At 18.8% G+C, this 24,334-nt stretch overlaps 3 protein-coding genes and 2 pseudogenes across 3 annotated transcripts, besides 2 other annotated features; 2 read left to right on the forward strand and 3 right to left on the reverse strand.

The window, feature by feature from the left end:
* Nucleotides 1–2,430: 2,430 nt before the first annotated feature.
* On the forward strand, nucleotides 2,431–5,024 carry PmUG01_07011700 (STP1 protein; the record flags this gene model as incomplete). Its single annotated transcript, XM_029003852.1, has 4 exons — nucleotides 2,431–2,451; nucleotides 2,577–3,639; nucleotides 3,718–3,803; nucleotides 3,891–5,024. The coding sequence occupies 4 exons, from the start codon at nucleotides 2,431–2,433 to the stop codon at nucleotides 5,022–5,024; spliced, it is 2,304 nt and encodes a 767-aa protein (XP_028860600.1).
* A 4,301-nt stretch (nucleotides 5,025–9,325) lies between these two features.
* Nucleotides 9,326–10,235, forward strand: PmUG01_07011800 (annotated as a pseudogene).
* Nucleotides 9,326–10,235: a sequence feature (PIR protein, pseudogene).
* Nucleotides 10,236–12,946: 2,711 nt separating this feature from the next.
* On the reverse strand, nucleotides 12,947–13,827 carry PmUG01_07011900 (Plasmodium exported protein, unknown function; the record flags this gene model as incomplete). The annotated part of the gene is made up of 2 exons (XM_029003853.1): nucleotides 12,947–13,621; nucleotides 13,741–13,827. The coding sequence occupies 2 exons, from the start codon at nucleotides 13,825–13,827 to the stop codon at nucleotides 12,947–12,949; spliced, it is 762 nt and encodes a 253-aa protein (XP_028860601.1).
* Nucleotides 13,828–17,864: 4,037 nt separating this feature from the next.
* PmUG01_07012000 lies at nucleotides 17,865–18,769 on the reverse strand (annotated as a pseudogene).
* Nucleotides 17,865–18,769: a sequence feature (fam-m protein, pseudogene).
* Nucleotides 18,770–21,482: 2,713 nt separating this feature from the next.
* PmUG01_07012100 (fam-l protein) lies at nucleotides 21,483–22,438 on the reverse strand (the record flags this gene model as incomplete). Its single annotated transcript, XM_029003854.1, has 2 exons — nucleotides 21,483–22,226; nucleotides 22,352–22,438. 2 exons carry the CDS (start codon nucleotides 22,436–22,438, stop codon nucleotides 21,483–21,485), a joined length of 831 nt encoding a protein of 276 aa, XP_028860602.1.
* Nucleotides 22,439–24,334: the final 1,896 nt, after the last annotated feature.

The raw sequence follows: 24,334 nt of genomic DNA on the forward strand, positions 1-24,334 counted from the left end.
AATATAATATTATGTTAATAATTATGAACTCTACATTGAATAACATTAACTGTAAATTTAAATATATAGGTGCCTTTTTATTATAATATATACCACAGTTTTTATATTCTGTTTTTTACATATTAAATAAGAAAAAAGTATAAATTGTTATTTCAACTTCATTATCCTAAATGTATTTACACTAATATATTTTTTTTCGTTTCATTCTGTAATACTTTTTATACGTATAACATTTCTATTAGCGTATATTATGTTAAAGTTCTACATAAAAATATATTTATTTTTATATTAAATATTATATTTTATATAAAAAAGCAAATAGTATGTTCGTAATATTAGGAAGTAAACTTTATTAATTCATATGAATTCTTATTACTTTTGTATTATTTTTAAATAAAAAAAAAATATATATATATAAATTAAGTTACTGTACAAAAAGTGTGAATATATATTAAAAATATAAAAAGAAATATATTAACAAAGAAAAAAATTATATTTTAACATATTTATAAAATAATAAAACAAATATTTTTTTTTATAAATATTTTAAATACAATTTTACGCAGATTTTTTCAAATTCTTTCAAAATATTTCAGAATATCATACTATGAATTTTGTTAACCCATATTAAATCATATTAATTAATTCATCATATATATTATATTTACATATGTATAATATATTTAAATACAGATATATAAATAAATAATACTTTAAAACATGATAAGTTATTTTTATTTATTATCAACTGTATGTTATTATTAAGTAACTTGTTTAAAAATAAAATAAATTAAGTAATAAGTGATTATAATAAAAAGAACAGAAGAACGAAAATGTAAATTTTATATAAATAAATTAAATTAAAACATTTTAATATAAATGGCCTACTAAACATAACCACAATGGCGTTGTTTTATGTATGAAGCAATTAGATACAAAATTTTATCGTTAAGATATATGTTTTTTTATAATTTTAAGACTATTCAATATTTCATATATATAATTTGCATATATAATATTAATATAAGAAATAATATATATAATTTATAATAACCTATGCTGTTATTTATAAATTTAAATTGTTATTCAATTTCATTTAAATATTCGCGTCTTAAAATGTATTATAAATAATACATGACCTTTTTCATTTTGTATACTAAATAAATATTTATTATTATAAAAAAGTTATTTTCTTTTTGTTAAATGGATAAACAAACAAAATAAAATATAATATATTTTTAATTTACTTATTAGAATATTTCTATCAAAAATTGCAAAGAAATATTAACAAAACTTTAATATTTTTTGTTTTATCGAATATAATATATTATTCCATATACATTCAATTATTATGTTTTTATTTTTTATTTTACTTCTATAATTTATTTTACATTTTTCTAAACTACATTATATAAATAATTTTTCTATAATTATCTTTAAATATTTTTTCATATTTTGGATACGTAGCCAATATTATTTTCATTATTTAATACTCCTGAATATACTTTTAATTAATTATATGTTTGTCCAGTAGAAATGGTTCTTATCTAAAAGGCATAATAGACTAATACAATAGAAAATATATGTATAATAAATTATACCATACTAAATCTATTCAGCAGATTAGTATACACCATAAATTAGAGATTTTTTGATAATATATATAAATATAATACTAAGTGTCACAAATAAATTTTAATGATAAGAACTTTCTACAATTATAGAAACAATTTAGTATTATATATATATTTAATTAATTCTCATTCGTACATACAACATAATAAATATTAAAAAATTTTAAAAAAACAATTACTGCATTATAATATCTTATATACAAATTAAACAAAAAAAATAAGTTCAAAAAAAAGGAATAACAATAAAATCAGCACTAATAATGATTTTATTAATAGATTATTTATTCCAGGAAAAACGTAAGAATAAAAGGAATTATTTACATTAATAAAAGTAATAACATTTATATATATTCGTCTATAATAAGGGAAGAAGAACAAATTCCAATACGTATATTAATGAAATTTTTACAGAATAACCTTAATACATGTATTGACGTAAATTTATGTAATGTTTTAATGTTAGTTATTTAATTTCTTTTTCATATAAAGTATAAGAATTACAAATACAAATATATACGTAATTTTCATTTAATTAAAAAATATGATCAAGTCATATCTCCAGTTGTAGTACACTTATTTAAGGTAAAAAAAATTATGACGTGTATAAAATAAATAGTAATTCATTCAATTATTTTATAGAACATATATAAATCTTTATGTAAATGATAATTTTATAATTTCATTTTTTCATGATATATTAATTTGAAATTACAATATTTATAAGTAAAAAGATACAAATTTTTATTTATATTTCAGATATTTATACACAACACTATTGCATTAATGTACAATCATTATGGAAAATTGTTTTACTTCGGTAATATTCATTACTTTTTAAGATAAATAACTTTATTCATGAATCATTTATATATGATAGAGGCATAATACTATGAAAATCAAAATTGATGATTAAATAATTTCTAATAATTCTTTTGAATATAGAATTCGAGTGTTCATGGTACTACAGCATTAGAATACGGTACATATCGACAATTTAAAATAATTGGAGCTAATATTAAATCTCAAATTTCTTCTTTAAAAATCAACAACAATAAAGAAGAATTTAGAGATAAATGTAAGAAATTGGCTGATTATCTAATTACTAGTAAGCCTCCATATTCATATATTAATGAACGTCTTTGGAAAGGAGCACTCAAGACTTGGTACAAGCACTACTATACAGGACTATCTCAACATGGCGGATGTTTTATGATTTTAAATCAGGATGAAAAAGAAATTTTACAATTAGTTTATGATGCAGAGGATTTCTGTGAAAAAAATAAAGAATATATTGATAAACTACATCCTTTTAGAGTAGGTAATAGTAGTACATACAATTGTAATAATGATGATAATTGCATAAGTAAATGTAAGGAATATAATGAATGGATAATAGAAAGGAAAGGACATTTTAGTGCTAAGAGAGAAATTCTTCATAAAGATTGCACAGGAAAAAAAAAATTATACCAACTTCTAAAAAAAACATGCAATATACAGAATTCTAGCACATTTACTAAAATTATTGAGTCCAAGTCCTCGGCTCCAACTATACATATTGTAGTTCCAGAAAAAAAAGAAGACGAAAGTTCGTTGGCAGAACAGAATTCACCTGAATCACAAGAGCAATCTCCACCAAAATATAAAGCTTCGTCCGAACAGATAACTCGAGTAGAAAGACCACCTCCAGTCGAAACTCTGTCTCCAGGAGAGATGGATACAGCAAACGAATTGATGTCATCAAAGGAACAGAAACATCATGTTGAAAAAGCATCGCCTTTCAGTGACCCAACTCCTGTAACTCTATCTAATGAAAATACGAAAGCACAACCTATAAAAGTTCCACAATCACAAAATCATAAAGGTTTTGTATCTGAAGGTGCAAAAACAACATTCCAGCATCAGGAAACATCAGAAAGAACTGATAAAAGTATTTCTTCTATACCTTTTAAAGCGTTAATTAATGACTCTCCTTCTCCTTTTCATCTTGAACTCCCTAAAATTACAGGTACCATTAATACTACTTATTTCTCTTTTTTTGAAATAATTACAATATATAACATATATATCTAAACTCATGATACAGAATCAGCTGGAAATATCTCTGATAAATATATATCACCTATATTAATAAGCATTATTATTATTATTATATTTTCCCTTTTTATTAAAGTAATATAAAACTAAATTTGTAAAAATATTATATACTTTGATTACTGCAATTCACCATTTTATAAATGCTCCTTCCTTATATTTTAGCATATGCCATTGATTTTTTTAAAAAAAAAAAAACATATTAAACGAAAACATTTGAAACTACTGCGAATATTAGTACCTTCATATCCTGGCAGAAAAAATATGTTTTTAACATATGATAACTTAGAACCCTCAACATATAATAATGAAGAAAACATAAGAAAAATAATAATAAATGAGCAAAACTTAGAAACAAATGTAAAAAAAATAAACAAAAAGAAGGATGTGTCAAAAACTATTATTGAAGTACATATGGAAGTACTAGAAGAATACAAAAATGAAGTATGGGAATCCGATATAGGCGAATTTTTAGCAATATGTTTAGAAGAGTTTAGACAAGAAAAATATAATTCCCATCATAATTTAAAAAATGATGAAATAATAATAGAAAATAATAAGTGTAGAAATGATACTGATAAAAAAAAAATTCTATGGAATAAATGGGCAGAAAGACATAAAAATCTCTCTGAAAAATTAAAAAAAGAATATTGGTTTAATAGCTTGAAAAATGAATGGAAGAGTGAACGAGATTCCATAGAAAGAAGTAAAAAATTAAAGAAAAAACTTTCAAATAAATATAAAAAAGTTCCATCTTCAGAAATAGAGAAAGATGCATGGAAAAAATGGATATCAAAGAAGGGTATAGTTATAGGACAATATATAGAAAAGGATTGGCATAAGTTAATGACGGAAGGACTAAAAAATATGACAGATAAATGCGTAAATTACGAAACTAAAAAGGATATGACAATAACAAATTTGGAAGAATTGAAGAAAAAAGAATATAATGAAGAACTATATAAATACATAAAAAAAAAATTACTACAAAAACTGTGCATACTTGTACTTATGATGGTATTAGAAGAATGCAGAAAAGAGGAGAACATAGAAAATAATGAATCATATTTGGATAGTTCTATATATGAATGCAAGATAGAAAAAAATTCATATGCAAAATCAGAAATTATAGAAGACATAAATGAAGATAAAGGAAACGTTTTGGAATACAGGAAAAATGAGGATATTTATGAGAGTAAAGGGGGACACACTTTTATACATGAATTGAATGATTGGATAAGAGAAGATAATACATATATAAATTCTATAAAAAATGAGGACTTATCAGAAACATCCTGATATAAAGTAGGATGATACATCCTATATATAGATAAGGACAAATGCAAGTGTATTCGAAGGATAATTTATTGAAGTGAAATGATATATATGAATGAAAATTTTTAAACAATTTAACACTTAAAGGAAAAAAAGAAAAAGAAAAGATAAAAGGAAAATATAAACATAAAAAGTTTATGGGAATAAGAACAATGAAATAGAGTAACATAAAAAATATTCAAATTATATATATATTTTTTTAATTTTATAAGAACACCTATAAGAGAGTTATACTAATACGTGAATAAATAATAATAGCAAAATGTTAATGCATAAATAATAAAAAATAAGTTTCATAATTTAAGTTTTATCATTTTTATTCACCAAATTTTATGAAATATTTTTTTTTTATTACTTAATATATAATGTTTTTCAAAGAAATCATAAGATATGTTGAATTTATAACTTGTGCTTTTAAAATGTGTATTATATATATATATATATATATTAGATGATAATATTATTTAATATTAGTAACTTGCTTCCCCCAGTTAAAATGTTAAAGCTCAGTTTAGTAAAATACAAAAGAATTCTTTTAAATATATACATATTATATTATATTTTAATGTTTTTCCATTTTTTTATAAATAATTCATGCGATTATATTATATAATTTAATATTTAATAACTATAGAAATATAGGATTATGTTTTTCATTAAAAGTAATTATATTTTAATTTGTTTAATAATTTTGTCATTTTTAATGCACCATAGGAAAAAAAGAATAATTAAATACTTTAGTAATTTATTTGCTTTTTTATTAATATAAAGAGAAACATGTTGTTATGAATAGAACTTTATATAATATATAACTTTTTAAAAGAATACTAAATATGTAACCTAATATGTAATAAACATATATAACATACTTTTTTATTAATTAATAAGTAATATTCTAATAATATACTTAAAATAAATAATTGTATAATACAGGGTTACAATACACTTATTTAGTAATAGTTTATTATATTCATTATATTAGGTTCTATATGTTTAAATATATATATATATCATTCTCTGGAATCCTTATGTTATATATTCACGATATTCTGTAATCTAAAATAATATATTAATATATTTTTGTGTACATAAAGACTACTATCAATTTTATTAAATTAACACTAAAATACAATTATAAAAAAATACTTTAGCTTTAATTAGTACTATTAGATATTCATAAATTTAAATATATATGCAATATTTGAATCATTTGTGGAGGCCTATAAAAGAAATGTAGAAAATTTATTCATATATAAAATTTTACCATTTTTTTGTAATATTTTATTATAGGTATTATAATTATTAAGATATGACAAACAATTTATCTTTATATTTATATTTCTTATTTTATTTTTATTTTTAATATAAACTCTTTAGCCAAATTTCTTTTAAATGTTTTATCAATTTTACAAAAAATTAACAAAAAACTGTATTAATAATAAAAAATTAAGTGTAATCTTATTATTTATACAATTTAAATAATTTTTATTTGTCAATTTAACATAGCAATTCATAGTTTATATATAAAATTCATGCATAAGGGAACCTTCAGATATATTTTATCCACATTTATAATTTATTATTTAGAACTTTGAACAAAAGTCTTTAAATCACAATGAAAGTTAAGGATTATCCTTAAAAATTACGAATTTAAACATGAAGTTCTAATAAGTATTACAAAGAGCTATTAATGTAAATTCATATTAAATAATTAAAAATTTTAAGGTTTGTGAACTCTTAAAAAACGTTTTTAAATATGAATCTATTTTATTTTTTTTTTCTAATGCATAAAAATTCATTTTTCTTGTATATATATAATTGCTATTTTTAATTCAGCAAAAATTGATAGATTTTTAAACAGAAATATTATAAATATATATATTATTCTTACTGATAATATTTTCATTAAATTTTTTATATAATTTGCCACTTTTTAACTTACATTTTTTTATGCAAAAATACATATTTATATTATTATTACATTTATTATACATTTTATAAATATGAAAAAAAATATACCATAAGGAAATTACTGTATAAATATCAACTGGTATATAATTAATCGTTAAAATAGAAAAATAAGTTTTTTCGAAAAGATTTACATATATATATATTTATATATATAAATGAAGCAAATAATAAAAAATAGTAATGTATGATTTATTATAAACAAAAAAATATAGAAGAAAAAACTATGGCTTGCTCATTATAAGTTCTTGATATAACAAAAATACTTATTAAATAGTAAATATGCTTATTCTATTTCAAGAAATATATTTAAAATATATTGTATGAATGAAACATGAAAAAATTTAATTTTATTTTTATATTATGATTTAAAATAATATTTATTATTCAAACTAGTAATTTCTCTATTAAATGTAGTAACGATCAATTTTATTTTAATATATAAACTTCATTTCTTTGATCAAGTCTATCTTAATGAACCATCTTTATATTTGCTTTATTTATTTCCCTAATACATAATAAAATATAGATAATAAATATACCTTAAAATATCATTAATGTGTCAGTTGATAAATTATATTTAATTTTTAATAATATTTTTTTTATCTAAATAAAATTTTTAACCTTTATATATTTCTTTTTTTATTTCTTCTTTATGTTTCGTTAAAGTATTTTTAATTATATGGTTATTATAATAATAAAATTAAAATAAAATATTTATAATTTATTTATTATACTGTAAATATGTAATCGTAAAATATTTTAGTACAATAAGATATATAAAACAAAGAAGAAATAATTTAATATTATATTCTAAGGACCTTGAATTAAATGCTATTATTTTGTTTAACTCATCTGACATACAATATTGATATATAAGATAGAAGTGATATACACAAAATTGGAAAATATTATAATATTAACCATCGTAACACATTTTTCATATATTTAAATAAAAATATGTATCATAAACAAAATTACTAATATTATAAATGTTCTATACTTTATAATGATAAATTTTGATTAACATATGAATCCATATATTTCTTATGCTACAAGTACAAACGAATTTAATAATAAATTTTATTAAAGCTCTTAGTATAAATATTAAATTTTTTCAAGTTTTATTTTTGTTATATAATTATAATTAATTTAAAATGTAAAAATATTTAATGTTTCTACATATATTTATATATAGAATATTAAAATATATATTATACAAAGTTAAATGTTATAAAGGTAAAAGTAAAACTTTAACTTCCATATACATTATGATAGAGAGAATTCACAGATTACTTTATAATTTTATGATATAGTCTATTTATCGAATATTACGTTTATAATTAAAACAAGTTTTTACAGGACATAAATTCTTATTTAAGTAATAAATTCTTATTGTCACATATATTACTATCATTTTATTTAAAATTACTGTTCGTTTAATTAAATTTTAATTTTAGTAAAATTCGTGAAGTTCAGATTCTTAACCAGTGTATATATTGTTAAAACGTATTATAAATATTAAATGAAATAATATGAGAATTATAATCTTAACAATAAAAACAATTATAATAAAATAACAGAGAAACATCTATACTTATATATAGTAAATATTTACGTATTAATATTATTTTAAAATGTCCAAAATATTCCTAAATAGGTATTGCATTATAATAGGAAATGTATATTAGAATGAACTAGAATTATTTTATTTATTTGTATAATATATCAGTACAAATATATAAGATTCATATAAATAAACAAATAGAAAAAAGTAGTTTCCTCTAAATTTATTTTTATTTACAATTAATCAACCTTTTTTTTTCAAATAATTATATTGTCTATTAGAATAGTTTATTTCATATTTTACTAATTATGCTACCTTATTTTAATACTATTAAAAAGTAAACAGGAAATTTTCCTGTGTATTTTGTTCTTAAAATTTTCTGTATGAAAAAAAGTTGTAAACCACATATAAACATATTAAATATATTTTTTCATTTATATAAATATTAATATTACACCAGTTTAATTTTTGCTATTTAATTCACGTAAATCTATATACAATGATGACTAATAGTACGGAAGAAAATGCAAAATTTATTTTTATATTATAATTATTATATTTTTCATTGTAGTCAAGCGTTCATTTTTCTAGAAATTATACATAAATTTGTTTAATGAAAATAAAAATTTGTGTATTTATATATTATTATTATACCTTATTAATTTTTAGGAGAATATTGTGACATTATATCTTAAATATAAAGACAAATTTAATAATAAAGCTATAGCAGATGCATGAAATAGTAGTGGATCTGGTGGAAATCCTGGAATCAAATGTGCATCAATTAATTATGATAATTTTACTACTCCGTGTCAAGAGATTTCTAGATATTTTATTGAGATAAATAATTGTTATAAATTTCATACCCTGAAACCTCGTAAATACTTAAGTTACAGGATAAATTCTGATAAAAATTATAATAGAAATCCTTATTGGTTTTAGGGATATAATGAATTTTCGTCCAAAACATTAAATATATGCAAGAAAGAAATATAAAAAATTGACGATAATATTTAAAAAAAACTTAATAACCTATACAAATTATATCCGAATTTTAAAAATTCTACATCTCAGAAAATACATTTACAAGTTGTAAAAATCCTAAAAATTGTTATGAATTTTATATAGAACGGTACAAGGAATATGAAGGGAATATATTGAACGAATTTTGTGAAGCGTTAAGATATTTTAAGAAAGCATATGTTGAAACAGTGAACAATATAACGATTTGTCTTTATGTACCAAAAATTTTAGCTCCTCTAAAGAGTTTATTTTTCCTGCCAGTTTAACATCAACCGCCTTGTTACTAACATCTTTTGCCTTATTTTTTTTATATAAGGTTAATAATAAATATAGTTATTAGGGAGAAAATTCTACGACAATGCGTATATTCAATTTTACAATTAATTACCAAAACAAAAAAATTATATTTTTAAGAATATAAATATTTTTTTTTTTTTGTACAGTTTACTCCAATGAAATCATGGTTACATAGTCTTTTACAAAGAAAAAAAATAATTCAACTTAATTATGTTAAAGATGAAACAAGAGAATCTTTAAAAAATTCACCTGAAGAAGTAAATAGAAATTATGAAGAATGTTTTCATAATATAGGCTTTCACCCTCAAAGAGTTGTTTAATACAAATACTACAGTATATGTTATATGCATTAAAAAATTTTATATTCAATGATATAAATGCTACATTTAAGTGAGTAATACATTAATAAATAAGACACACTCAAAGCAAAAAAACTATTGTGGGTGTATACATATTACAAAAATAATGGCATAGAATTTTTACAAAGAAATGCATAATATGAATAAAATACTACTGTAGGAGACAGTAAAACAAGAATCCAGTTATATATTCTATCTTCTTCAAAATAAAAAAGCAATAATTTTAAAACATAAATAAGTAACACAAGAATATTCAGTAAATATTGATTTTCTTACACAATAATATGAAGTAAATTTAATTAACTAAGTATTAAAAAAGGAAAAAAGACAAAAAAATTAGAAAAATAAATAAGAAACAAAAAACTTATAATATTATTATATAAAAAAAAATAAAACAATTAAAATAAAACCATTATTCAACAAATAAAAAATAAATGTATTTTATTTATAACTAACTTTATTTGAAACTTTTATTATTCGATGTTTCCTTGCAATTATATAGAATTACATTTTTAAAAAATTATACAAAACTTTTAACTTTGTTGTCTTCAAATAATATATAATATACGTCGCACGGTAGTAAAAATAAAGATAAATGATCATAAGTATATTAATTCTCTTGTTGATTAAATTCAAATAGTAACAATGATATCCATTATTTAATAATTCATGAATATGTTTTTCAAGAGCTCTGTACTTAATTTGTTTTTTTTTCCATTAATACACTTTTATATTCTAATATCCAAGAGGAGTGAACAAATCGATATACTATAAATAAAAAATATACATAACACTTCTTTATAATTGTAATATTTTCACAAAAATATATTATAATATTAACAAATGCTATTTATATTTCCATATTTCATTATTATTTACATTAAACAAATGGAAAAATGCAGGAAATATTTGGTAAATATATTAGAACGTAACACTATAATATAAAAGGATCAGAAAAATTTAAGGGTAATTTTTTTCTTCAAATTTCTTCATGGAATCCATTTTTATAATGTCCATTGAAACTCTTATATATACATTTTAGAATAAATTAAATGTTTTAAAATGGGAATCCCGTTATTTATTATGGAATATTTTCATATTCTGTTATAATTATTCAATTAGAAATTTCAGAATACTTATACGTCTAAATTATTTCATATAACTATGTATGTCCTAGGATTTCAATATATACCTGAATTTTAATTATTAATTTAGATATGCGATTTATTAGATTATACATAATACCACGTTCAGAATAATAAAACAAAAAAATATGTAATATTGAAATTATACATTATTATTGAAATATCAACATATTCATATAAAAAGTATATATATAAATATTTAGATGATAATTAGGTATTTAATTTTATTTTTAATGCCTATATATTTATAGTAATCATAAATTTAATACGGAAATAATTGCTCAGATTATTCTTTGTAATTCAATTAATATAAGAGATCATTTAAGTTTTTTATTTTTTAATAATTTTTTTTTTTTTGTTTTAATGATCTATTAAACTACATATATATAGCGAATTTTATGATTAGATACAGTAAAAGAAAACTATAAAATTAATAAAGCAACACTTCATTAATGATTTATTTATGTAATATCAATTAAAAATATTTTTAACATATCTAATTTATAAGAAACATTTTCTTATTTCACATAAAAATTCAGCATATATTATTAATAATTTAATTATTATAAATAAAAAATTTCAGTAATAAAAAAATTATTTTTATTTATATTTTAAAGAAATGATATTAAAATAATAAATCAATTTTTGCACATTCAAAAAAAATAATTTTATAGTTCAAATTGTATTCCTTTAACCTTTTTTTCATTATGTATGTAAATAAAAAAAAATATTACAATTTTTCAAAATTTTTTTTTTTTTTTTACTTTTTAAAAAAGAATTAATTGTATATTAAATAATACACATAAGTTAACAAAATAGATAAAAAAATTGCATCTAATGTAAAATTAAAATATTTACCATAAGACCTAAACTCAGAAATATATTTAGAAAGAATATTTTGATATGTATATAACTTCATATTTAGACCATTCAAAAAAATAGAAAAAATTTAAAAAAAATCTTTATAAAAAAATGTGTTTTATAATGTATTTATCTTAAAGCTTATACGTAGTATTAACATAAAGTTTGTTTTTATTTTTAAATATATATATATATCCATACAACTAAGTACTATTGAATCCTTTTCATTATGTAATAAACAAGACAATTTTATTTTTAATTATAAACAAATAATATGCTCTTCTATTTACACAACAAATAATCATTTAATTCTAGAAACAGATAAAGCAAAAATAGTTAAGGCTATTTTTACAGTGACCACTAAAAACTGAAAAAAGAAATCAACCAAAATTATATTAATATTACTTATATATATTTATATTTACCCATATATATTTTTCAAAAAAATCTTAATAAATAAAAAAATAGGTTTATGGACAATAACATCAAATCAAGGTCAAAAGATAACTTAAAATTCAATGTAAAAAACATTATAACATTTAAAATAACAAAAAAATAAAAAATCATATTTTTACTTTTGCTTTTTAACAAATCCAGATATTCATATTTGATTTTATAAATTATAATTTTATATAGATATGTTATTTGTGTATATTTCTTATGGAATTATATATTATAACTGTTATGAAAGATTTTACTAATAGAAGGATACGCCGTATTATGTATTTCACGTTTTTTATTTATTATCTTTATATACTTTGCAATTGACCTGAAAAGATAAATAAACGATAGTATAACTATAAATGTAAATATAGAAAATCCTACAATTGCCCCATAATACCAAAGCTTTGTGATTTCAAAAATACCATTACTTTTTTGTTCTATTGGTATTAAAAAATTTAGTAGTATTCCACTTATTGCATGGAAGCTCAATAAAACACAAATAAGAACTGCTTTTTCTTTTGTAACATCTCTTAAAAACTTAAAATCTGCAATAGTAGAATTTCTAAGTGTATTTCTATAGTATATTTTGTCGAATTTCCTTTTTCCTAATTGTGAATTTCTTCTGTAGTGCACAGAACTTTTACTTCTCCCACCATGTTCATAACCTCCTGCATTATATAATGAACATTCATTTTGCTTTTTATTTATGCCTTTGTTTACTTTTATACTATTATAAGTATTCAATTTTTGGTATTCCCTGATAGTTGGTATATCACCTTTTATATATACAATATCTGAACATTTTTCCTTCTTATGCTTTCCTAGTAATCTATATGATCTTGTAACTATTTTTATATTAGCAATGTACTTTTTATACAAATATTCATTATCGATACTCTAAAAAAATAAATATCCATGGTTTAAAAAATATATAAATTTTTTCTAACAAAGTAATAATAACAATATAACGCAAAAAATAAGAATAACACAAATATCATTAAATAATATTATCTTACCATATCATTATCAAAATGACATATCCAAATTAAAAAGATAAACATAAAAATTTTAAATAAAAAGTTTAAATTAATTTTTCGTTCCATGATATAGATTAGTAAAAATGAAATATATGCAAAAAGAAAAAATTTATCAATTTTATAATATACTCCTAATGATAAATGATATTTTATTTTATTTTAATTTTTTTAATTTTTCATAAGAACTTAGTAAAATAAATATGACATTATTTCATTTTAAAACGTAATCAAGAAAAAATAATTTTAAAAATATATTATATAATTTTTATCTTAATGTTATTTATAATAAATTAACATTAATAAAAATATTATAATTTATACTCACTCACAAATGTTAATGATATATAATTCAATATATATGAAAAATTAAATAAATTTATTTCCAATAAATTTAATAATAATAAAAAAATATGTGATTTTTTAATATTCCTATATACTGTTTTTACATAGAGTATAGAATTCAGATAATGTAGATAAAACATTTGTCTATATATTAAGAGAATAATTAACATTTTTATTGATGTTTATCTACTGATTATTCTAATTTTGGAAAATCATTTATTTGCAAAAAAAAGTTATTATATCAATACAATAGTTCTAATAATAAATAAAGGGAAAAACATATTATAAAAAATTTTATGTTATATTTTATATAGCATTTACATTAGTTACTCTATAAGCATATAAACACTTTTTTTAACAGTAATATATTTAAAAATATAAAATATAACATACTAACTAATCTACGAAAAAATATACGTTTTAAAAATAAATAATAATGGATATTTTATATTTTTAATATAATTTTTTAAAACCACTTTTTTTAATTATATATAATTTATACCATTATTTCCAAATGAAAAGTTTGAAAATCTTTAGATTTAGTTATTTTTTTTTTCTTTTTCTAGCATAACAGTTTGGAAAAAATGTAATAAGAAACATACAAGAAAAACATATATAAAATAAATAAATTATAGAGTAACTACTACATATAATGTTTAAGTATAATAATAGTTTTCGTTGAATATTATGTTCTTTTAATTATCTCAAATGTAAATATGAATATATTTTTTTGATAATATATATGTTTATTTTACTATTTTTCCTTTATTCAGTTATACAAAATGAAATAATTTGAGTAATGTGATTTTTTCTCAACAATTTTTCTTTATATTAATATTAAAAAATTATGTATAACACAAACATTTAAATTTAAACTAAATACTTTTCAACAAAAGAGTTAATATTCTTTCGTTATTTTCAATATACTTGTAACAGATATAAAAATATTTAATATTCGAATATTTTAAAATGAAATTATTAAATGATTTTAATTGATAATATAATTAAAGAATTACTATGTATACTAGGAATCTCATTTAAAAATTAATCATATGTAATTTTTGCTTTTTCACTTAGAATAAGTTATTATCAATACATTTGTAATTTTTAAAATTGTAAATACTTGTATTCTGTTATGCTTACTTTTAACATAACTTTTCGTTTTTATTTATTATCTTTTTTTTTTTTTTTAAATTTTTCTTTATGCATACATTAATTATATATTCATTTCATTTCATAAAAATCTTAAGGAACAAAAAATAAGCATAAGAATTAAATATTATATATATATAATGAAATTAAAATATTCTTCATCATTCGAAATTTCGTGTGAAAATTTTAGTTAAAAAGATATTATAGTATATTTTTTATTAATACATCAAAATAAAAATTAGGGAACTATATAAAACTACACACATTATCATACAAATATCAAGTATATTTAAAAGTTCAAAAACTTATAATTAATTCTTTTATGCATGCCCTTCTTTTATATAATTTTTGATCACATTTTACTATAACGTATTATAAATATTGTCATAAAGCAAACTAAGAAAAAAGTATTTTAATACTCGATTATTTATAATAAGATATGACAAGAAAAACATATTCTTATATTCATATTAGGCATGATGTTTAGTATAAAATATCTAATGAAGAACAATATTTTGTAAAAGTTAGTACTTTATAGAGGAATCATATACTCTTATATTTACTGATAATAATCTGCAAAAATATATATGTTTTTTTTTTTTTTTTTTATTTTATTTTCAAAAAGATTTACTTTAAGTTAACAAAAGGCATATATTTTTTTTCATTTTACATAAATAATAAAATTAATATAATTGAATGTACACTAAATTAATTAATTACGTTTTTTTTAGAAACAGAACCATAGTATAAAACAAACGGTAATTAATATAAGTTTTGCTTGTATTAGCTAAATATAGAAAAATAAACTAGGTTTTAAGTTCCTATATTTTGCATATTACAAGATTTGTAAATGTATAACTTTCCACTATATAGACAAAATATGAAAAAAACACTTAATAAATTATCATAAATAATTTATAAATTATGCGATTTTATTAATATAAAATGTTATAATAAGTATGTAATATATGATCTTCCTTAAAGTACCATTACCTAAGGTGTGTACGGACAAAAATATAATTATAAAACTTTGTAATTAATTAGTGAACTCATGAAAAAATCCAAAAGAAATTGAATGGAAAATTTAAAATATACTTTAAATGAAACATGCGCACATAATATTAATTAAATATGAAATTCTTAATAGCACAGAAATTATTATTAAAATATATAGTAGTAACACTTCTAATTTATAGCGTACATAGACAATGGTAATTACTTAATTTAAAAATCTCCAAAAATTAAGGAAAAAACAGATAGAATAAGTAAACTAAAATCGAAAGAAATAAAAGATTTAATTCTTAAATGATTAAAATATGAATTTATTTCTTCATAAGCAAAAATGCTAATATTTGCTCATAATTAAAAAGCATCTCTTTTGTAGATATGAAATTACTTAATCACTGTAAACTATAATAATAAATTCTCAATAAACCTATTTTCGCTAGATGTAGGAGCTTTGTCTTATGTGAGAAAAAAGTACCAGAATAAATTTTATTTATTCATAATATATTATCTCATAAATTATATGATTTTTTTTGAAAAATAATTAATGCAAACCATGTATATTTAAAATTCGTGTGAGTTATTAATATAAAAAGAATATATAATATAAAAAATAGACATAAAATTGGGTATATAGTATTTAGGAAAAAATAAAAGCGTATTTCATCAGATGATCTATTAATATGTTATTGAAATGTATTCATTAATTTAATAAGAGTGCAACATAAAAAATAGGAACTATATATATTATATTTAATTATTAATTTAAAATATAATTTATATATAAATGTATTACTCAGAAACGATTTAGTACTATAACTAGGAACCATAATAATATAAAAATGGTTTTAAAAGTTCAGTTAAATGTAGTGATTTATAAGCCTAAAGTTAGTAAGTTATTATAATTAATCCATAAATAAAAGGTATATTATGTAATTATATATTCACATTTATACAACACAAAACAATCTAAAAGGCCGTTATAGAGATATATTCTGTTAATACATTTAATTGTATATATCATGTAATCATAACTTATGCAATAAATATTAAGTTCTTTCCTAAGTAAAATTGTATATATGCTTATCAATACAAATGTATATACTTTTTTAATTAAATACAAAACCACTCTTAATTTTATTTTAAAAATAAAAACTTTTCTTAATAACCTGAACAAATAATAACTTTATATTATAATGAGATAGAATAAAGAAATCATTAGTGTTATATACAATTATAAATTATCAAAAATTTTCAATAATTATGTGAATTGTACTATTATATATTTATTTTAAAGCATAACTAAATATGTTTCATGGAAATATATTTAAATGCTTGAATATACATATTATACCATTATATTTAAGTTATAATAATAATACAAAGTACAAATTCTAAATCATTAAAATATTCAAATTCACAAGAAAAGAAAGAATATTTATTTTTGTCGCTGCTTATCAAGAGAATAGATATACATATCGTGTTTTTAATACATTATAAATTATATATATACTTGTCAAATATATAAATATTAATATTACAGATATTATATAATACCAAAAAATTTTTTACATAACAGTAGACGTTCCTTGTTATTCATTTTACTCATACATTAATTTAATTTTATTATATTTTTCATTACTACTCAATATGTTATAAATTACTCTTATAACTATTACTGCCAATCCAATGATAATTACACTATATAATCCTATATAAATGTGGCAATTCACTTCATTTCCCAACGGTTTTAGAACATTATACAAAAGTTTAAATACTAAATTGTCTTCAAACCATTTCTCTACAGTTCCCACAAATGGTAATATTGGAAGTATAGATAATCCTATTCCTAACAAAATAAAAATAAAAAATATAACAATGCCAAATCCGTAATTTCTAAATTTTACTTTTTTTAAATATATATCTCCAATTCTCCTGTTTTTTTCAAGAAAATCATCATAATTCCTTTTTTTAAACAATTTTTTTTCAAAATGGCAATGCTTTTCATCGAAAATTCCTTTTTTATAATCTGTTATTTCTGTATAGTATTACGACTTATTTAATGAATTCTTATTTGATTTTTTCTCTTTTCCTTTTGTCACTTTTTCTATATTCAGTATATCCTTTTTTCTGTACTCTTCTTTGTTTTGCGTATTCTCTTTTAATCTTTAAATATTTGAATCCTTATCATGTTTATAATTTTCCAGTAGTCAAAAAAATCATTGTATCCAATTTTCTGCCAATATTGTAGTTCTATTGCAAAGATTTATCAAATATGCACTAATGTGAAAAAAAAAAAAAAAAAATATAGAAAATATTTTATTTTTAAAAGATAAATAGTTAATTCCACAAAATGTTATTAATAAAAATAAAACTCGTAAAATATGAATAATTCAAATATCCTTAAATAATAATATCATACCACATCATTGTTAAATTGACGTATCTACATTAAAAGGATGAAACAAGAAATTTTAATAAACACGATTTGTTTAATTATATATTGCATTATATATACTTTTAATATTCATATATGTTAATTAAAAAAAATATTACTAATAAAAAAGTAAATAGTTCCAATGATAAAAAATATTACTTTTATTTAAATATTTACTTTTTTTATTGCTTTGAAAATAATTAGTAAAAATTATATAACTATAATAGATTTTACAGAAAATACATAGTAAAATAGCATTGAAAATATATTATATAATTTTTATTATAATAATATTTTTAATAAAGGCTCTCCTTAAAATATAATTATTTGTATTCATTCAAAAATATTGAAAATATATAACTTATAATTAATTTAGTGCACTTATTAAGCAACTTTTTTATAAATGTTATCAAAATTAAGTAGAAAAATAAATATGTGATTTCATAATATTTCTAATTATTGATTTTATATAGAATGTAGAACGTAGAGGATATGGATAATACATTATTCTATATATAATTACAGTAAGAACAAATAATAAGGATGTTATCATACTGATTATTCGAGCTGTACAAACATTATTCTGCGGAATAATCTTTTACTATTCTTAATATAAATTTATTATTATAGTATTATAGTAATAATATATCTAGAAATTATTATTTTGTGATATTTTAATCATAACTGATGCTATAGGTAATCTTTAAGCGCATTCAAACTTCTGTACTATATTATACATTTAAAAAAAATTTTATATATGTACCTAAATAATATGTGTACTAATATATATTTAAAGTAAAAAAGGAATGTATTTTTATATTTGTTCCATAATTTTTGATAATTATAATTTTTAATTATATAGAATTTGTAGTATCATTTCTAAATCAAGAATTTTTATATGATTATGCATTATATTTTTGATATTTTTTTTAATTAATTTTATTTATATAGAAGAAACATAAATATAGAATAAGGATCTTATTTTCAAAATATAATTATTCATTCTGTCTACGCATTTACTTGTTTTATAAATGGACTAATTTATTCTTACAAGTTATAGTAATATTTAATATTAAAGACAATATATATACACATACTCTTTATTAAAGTTTTTATAAATATATTCATTTTCATTAGAAAGTATTTCTCTATCTGCTAGTATAATTTTCTATAGGTTCTAATTTGAATTTGGAAAAACAAAAATATTAATGGGCTGTTTCATTGTATAATTCATTATTTTCAAAATTTATGTAAAGATGATAATTAAAGCATTATTAAAATTATATTATTATTTTTATTTTAATTCATAAAAAGTAATATTTAATAAATGTAATATTGTTATGAAATTTATTTGTTAAACTGTTGTATGTGTTATCTTATAAAAAACATTTAGTTAAAACTCTTCAGAAAAAACATAGTAAGCCACTAAATATAACTTATTAATACACATAAAACAATAAAAAAGAAATGTTACTGTTTATATATCATCCAGACGAACGAAATTATTTTTATTTTTTGATTTGCTTTTTTAAATCCTCATTATTACATTGAAGAAATTACTAATTATAAATACAAACTATACATATTATCATAAATTTTTAAATAATATTAATTATTAGCTTAATATATTTATGTACGATTTTAATAACTAGGATATATATATATATATAAATGATTATATATGTATAATTATATTATTACAGATGCAAAATAGATTAATCTTAAATACTTTAAATGAAAATTTCTATATACATAAATAACACATATTCATAAATTTATTATTATTAAAAAAAAAAAAAAAAAAACAATTTCAATTTATTATCTATTAATATAACACTACATTTAATTCGTTAATTTCGTTCCCTATTCAGATAAAATATATATAGTATGTTTATTTATAGATTTTCAATCTAATATATATTTAAGTAATTTTACAAAATTTAATTAAGTCAAAGATTAAACGCAATAATAAATAATAAATACTTCTAATTTATCAATTAATTATGTAATTCTTATAATTCTTAAGACATTAAACAATTTTAAATAGAACTTACTTTATAATGGTATTTTTTTATTGTATATCAATACTCTAGCTTTAGAGTCATACAATTAGCACTAAGCATTTGTTAAAAAATTATATAATATAAATATTTTATATAATCAGTTCTTCATAAAATTTATTTTATAGAATAAATATTAAGGGCTTTTTAATATATATATATATATATATATATATATATATATATATTCAGCAAAACAACTTTACTTTGCTTCATTTAATAAAAAGAACATACGTTCATCTTTTATTTAAAACTAATGATTCGTTTTTATAATTGCATCAACATATAATAGTTTTTGAATAAAACAACATAAAAAATAAAATGCACTATTTCATAAAGTACAAATATATATAAATGCATATAACTAAAATTAAATTATTTTTCTTATGATATATTATTTTAAACACTGAAAAATAAATTATTCATAAGAATCAAATGAAATATGAACATATACAAGTATATATTAAGCTATAACACTTAAGTATATTAATAATATACCTTAAAACACACAATAAAAAAACATAAAAATATTTAAATTCACAAAAAAACATAGAACATATTTTTGCATTATCCGTTAACCAAAAAGAGAATATATATATATAAATGTATTTATAAAATTATGTAATTATATATAGGTATATAAAACTCATGACTAAATATACCACAAATATTAAAGCATATTAAAAACTTCACTACAGAAAGTAATGTATATCCTACTTTATATTTTACTTTTTTCTGAACTTAATTCTTTCATAATTTTTAACTTTATTATGATAATAAACAATCCCCGATATAATTACAATTCCTAATATAAAGAAAAGTAAAAAATATATTAGAGTACGACACATACTTCTAAAAAAAATTATCCTTTGTTTACCTTTAACTAATACAATATGCTGGAACATTTCCTCTAAAAAGCTACCCGAACAAGCCTCCCTAAAAGCTGTTATCTGCTCTTTACCAATTAAATCAAACAATAAAATATATAGTCCACTCGAAACTCCATAACCCGAAGAAATTTCTACTATGAACGCTATGCATAACAACAATAATAATATGCAAGGATATTTGATTCTTAATAAAAAATTTTTAAGTATTATTTTTTTGTAAAGCTTATCACTAATTCTTTTGTTCCTTTGAAGAAAATCTACATAATCGAGTTCTTTAAATATTTTCTTTTCCAAATGGGAATAGTTTTTAGTTTCAAATATACAAGATTTATTTTTCATTTTTTTTTTAAGTCCTCTTACACTCCTTGGTAAGCTTTCATTTGAGTAATTCTTTTTCCATAAGGAATCTTTTTCATTATTAGATATATCTTGTTTATCATAAACCATGTGTGGTAACTCTTCTTTTAAACATACAATACACGAATCCTTATCCTGCTTATATTTTGCCAGAATACGATAATTTCTTGCGTATAATTTTCTATGACTGTACATTTTATTCAAAGATTTGTTATGCGTACTCTAAAAAAACAAAAAAAAAATTATCAATTGATCAAATGAATAATCTCACACTAAAAGAAGTACTAATAAAAATAAAATACGAATAATAGAAATAATACAAATACCATTAAATGATATGATCATACCCTATAAATATAAATATTATATATCCAACTTAAAAGGATTAGCGTAGTAATTTTAACAAAGAACAATGAGTTAATTTTTTCTTCCATGATATATATCCTTAATATGGTAATATATAGAGAAAGTATATAATAAACAATAATATAATATTTTTATAATAATAAAGGAAGCTATTATTTATATAATTTTGTTATTATTATTATTATTTTTTTTTTTTGTAAAAGCATAATAAAAAATTTACAGCTGTAATTCTTTTTTACAACTGAGAAAAAGAAATGTAAAAAAAAAAATAATACTATAAATTTTTTATCTTAATATTATCCATAAAAAAATTGATTTAATGAGTTAGATATAAATAAAATTCAATAATAAACATTAAAAATGTACAAATTATACATTTAATATAATAAAGTATTTAAATATTTTTTTTTTATTTATATTCAAAATAAAGTGAAAATTTATGGATGATTATTCGATGCATCGAAATGTTGAGTATGTATAGAATATATAATGTAGATATTATAGATAATGTATTGTACTGTATAATGAGTAAAGCATTACTAATCTCAATTATATTTTTCCATTACTGTTTTTATGTATATAAAAACTGTATATTTGGAAAAACATGGCATTATAGATAAATAATATTAATTATTATTATAATATCATAATGCTAATAATAAACACATATATAAAGTATTCAATAATTGTTGTATATAACGTATTAACGTAAGTATAATATTAGTAAAATAATGTTGTTTAATTATATAAAGTGTATAAATAAACATAATATTTTGATATCTATATTTTACCATTTATACATAAATAATTTTTATAATGTATTGTTAATACCAATACTTATTTAAAATAAAAACAAAATTCCTTAATATTTTTTAAATTTCTCATTTAAGTATAAATCTTAATAAATTCAAAAATTAACAATAATCTAATAGGAATTCATTTTATTTTTGGAATATTCCGTTATTTATACTACATAAATGAAGAATAAAAAAGGATCTAAAAACTTATTAAATATATTCTTACATCAAAAAAATTATAAAATATATAATTCTCATAATAACATTTTTATAAAGACAATTTTTTATATTTAATTTTAAATAAAAAATAAATATAACCACAAAAAAATGAATAGTTTTGTTTTCATTTAATAGAGAACAACGCAAATATTAAAAGTAATATATAATAAATTTTTTAAAAAAATAATTCAGATTTTCACTTACAATAAAAAAAAAAAATTGTTATAAAAATGAATTATTTCAGTAGATGAGTAGTATTAGATTAATTATGATTTTATATATTAAATTGAGCAATCATATATTTATAATAATATAAATCACCACGAAATGGTTATACGTATAACTGCTGAATATAAAGCACATATTTTTTTATTGACTATTTATAAATATCAATATCACATATTCATGAATCAAGAAAAATGTATTATATATATATGTTAAGTTAGAGTACTAAATTATCTCAGGGGTATTTATTATAATACAAAAACAAATATAGAAATGTTCAAACTTTTAAAAATATTTAATATATATTTTTTTACTCTTCTGTGTTAATATTTGTTTATATAATATCTAGATTCATAGGAAAAAAATATATAAGTATTTATATAATTTCTTTTAAGGAAATAATTTTTTGATGCATAAATATGAACGTCACTAGTTATATGAGATAATTTATTTATGAAAACATCGTATAAATTATAAGTATTATTATAATTCATTTCCATGTCATTCAACGCCTAATATTAAGGAGTGTGCCAGGGTATGAATTAATATTAAAATACTTAATAAAGTAACAATATATAATACGATTGTAAATCTCTTCTCAGAATGCAATAATTGTCTTTGCAATACTTCTTATAATATATATATAAAATAACTTAATGGAACAAGCAATAAAAAAATGTAATACAAATATTACAAAGTGTTCTTGTAAAGATAAACTCTTAC

Source organism: Plasmodium malariae (assembly GCF_900090045.1).
Source record: "Plasmodium malariae genome assembly, chromosome: 7".
Taxonomy (NCBI): domain Eukaryota; phylum Apicomplexa; class Aconoidasida; order Haemosporida; family Plasmodiidae; genus Plasmodium; species Plasmodium malariae.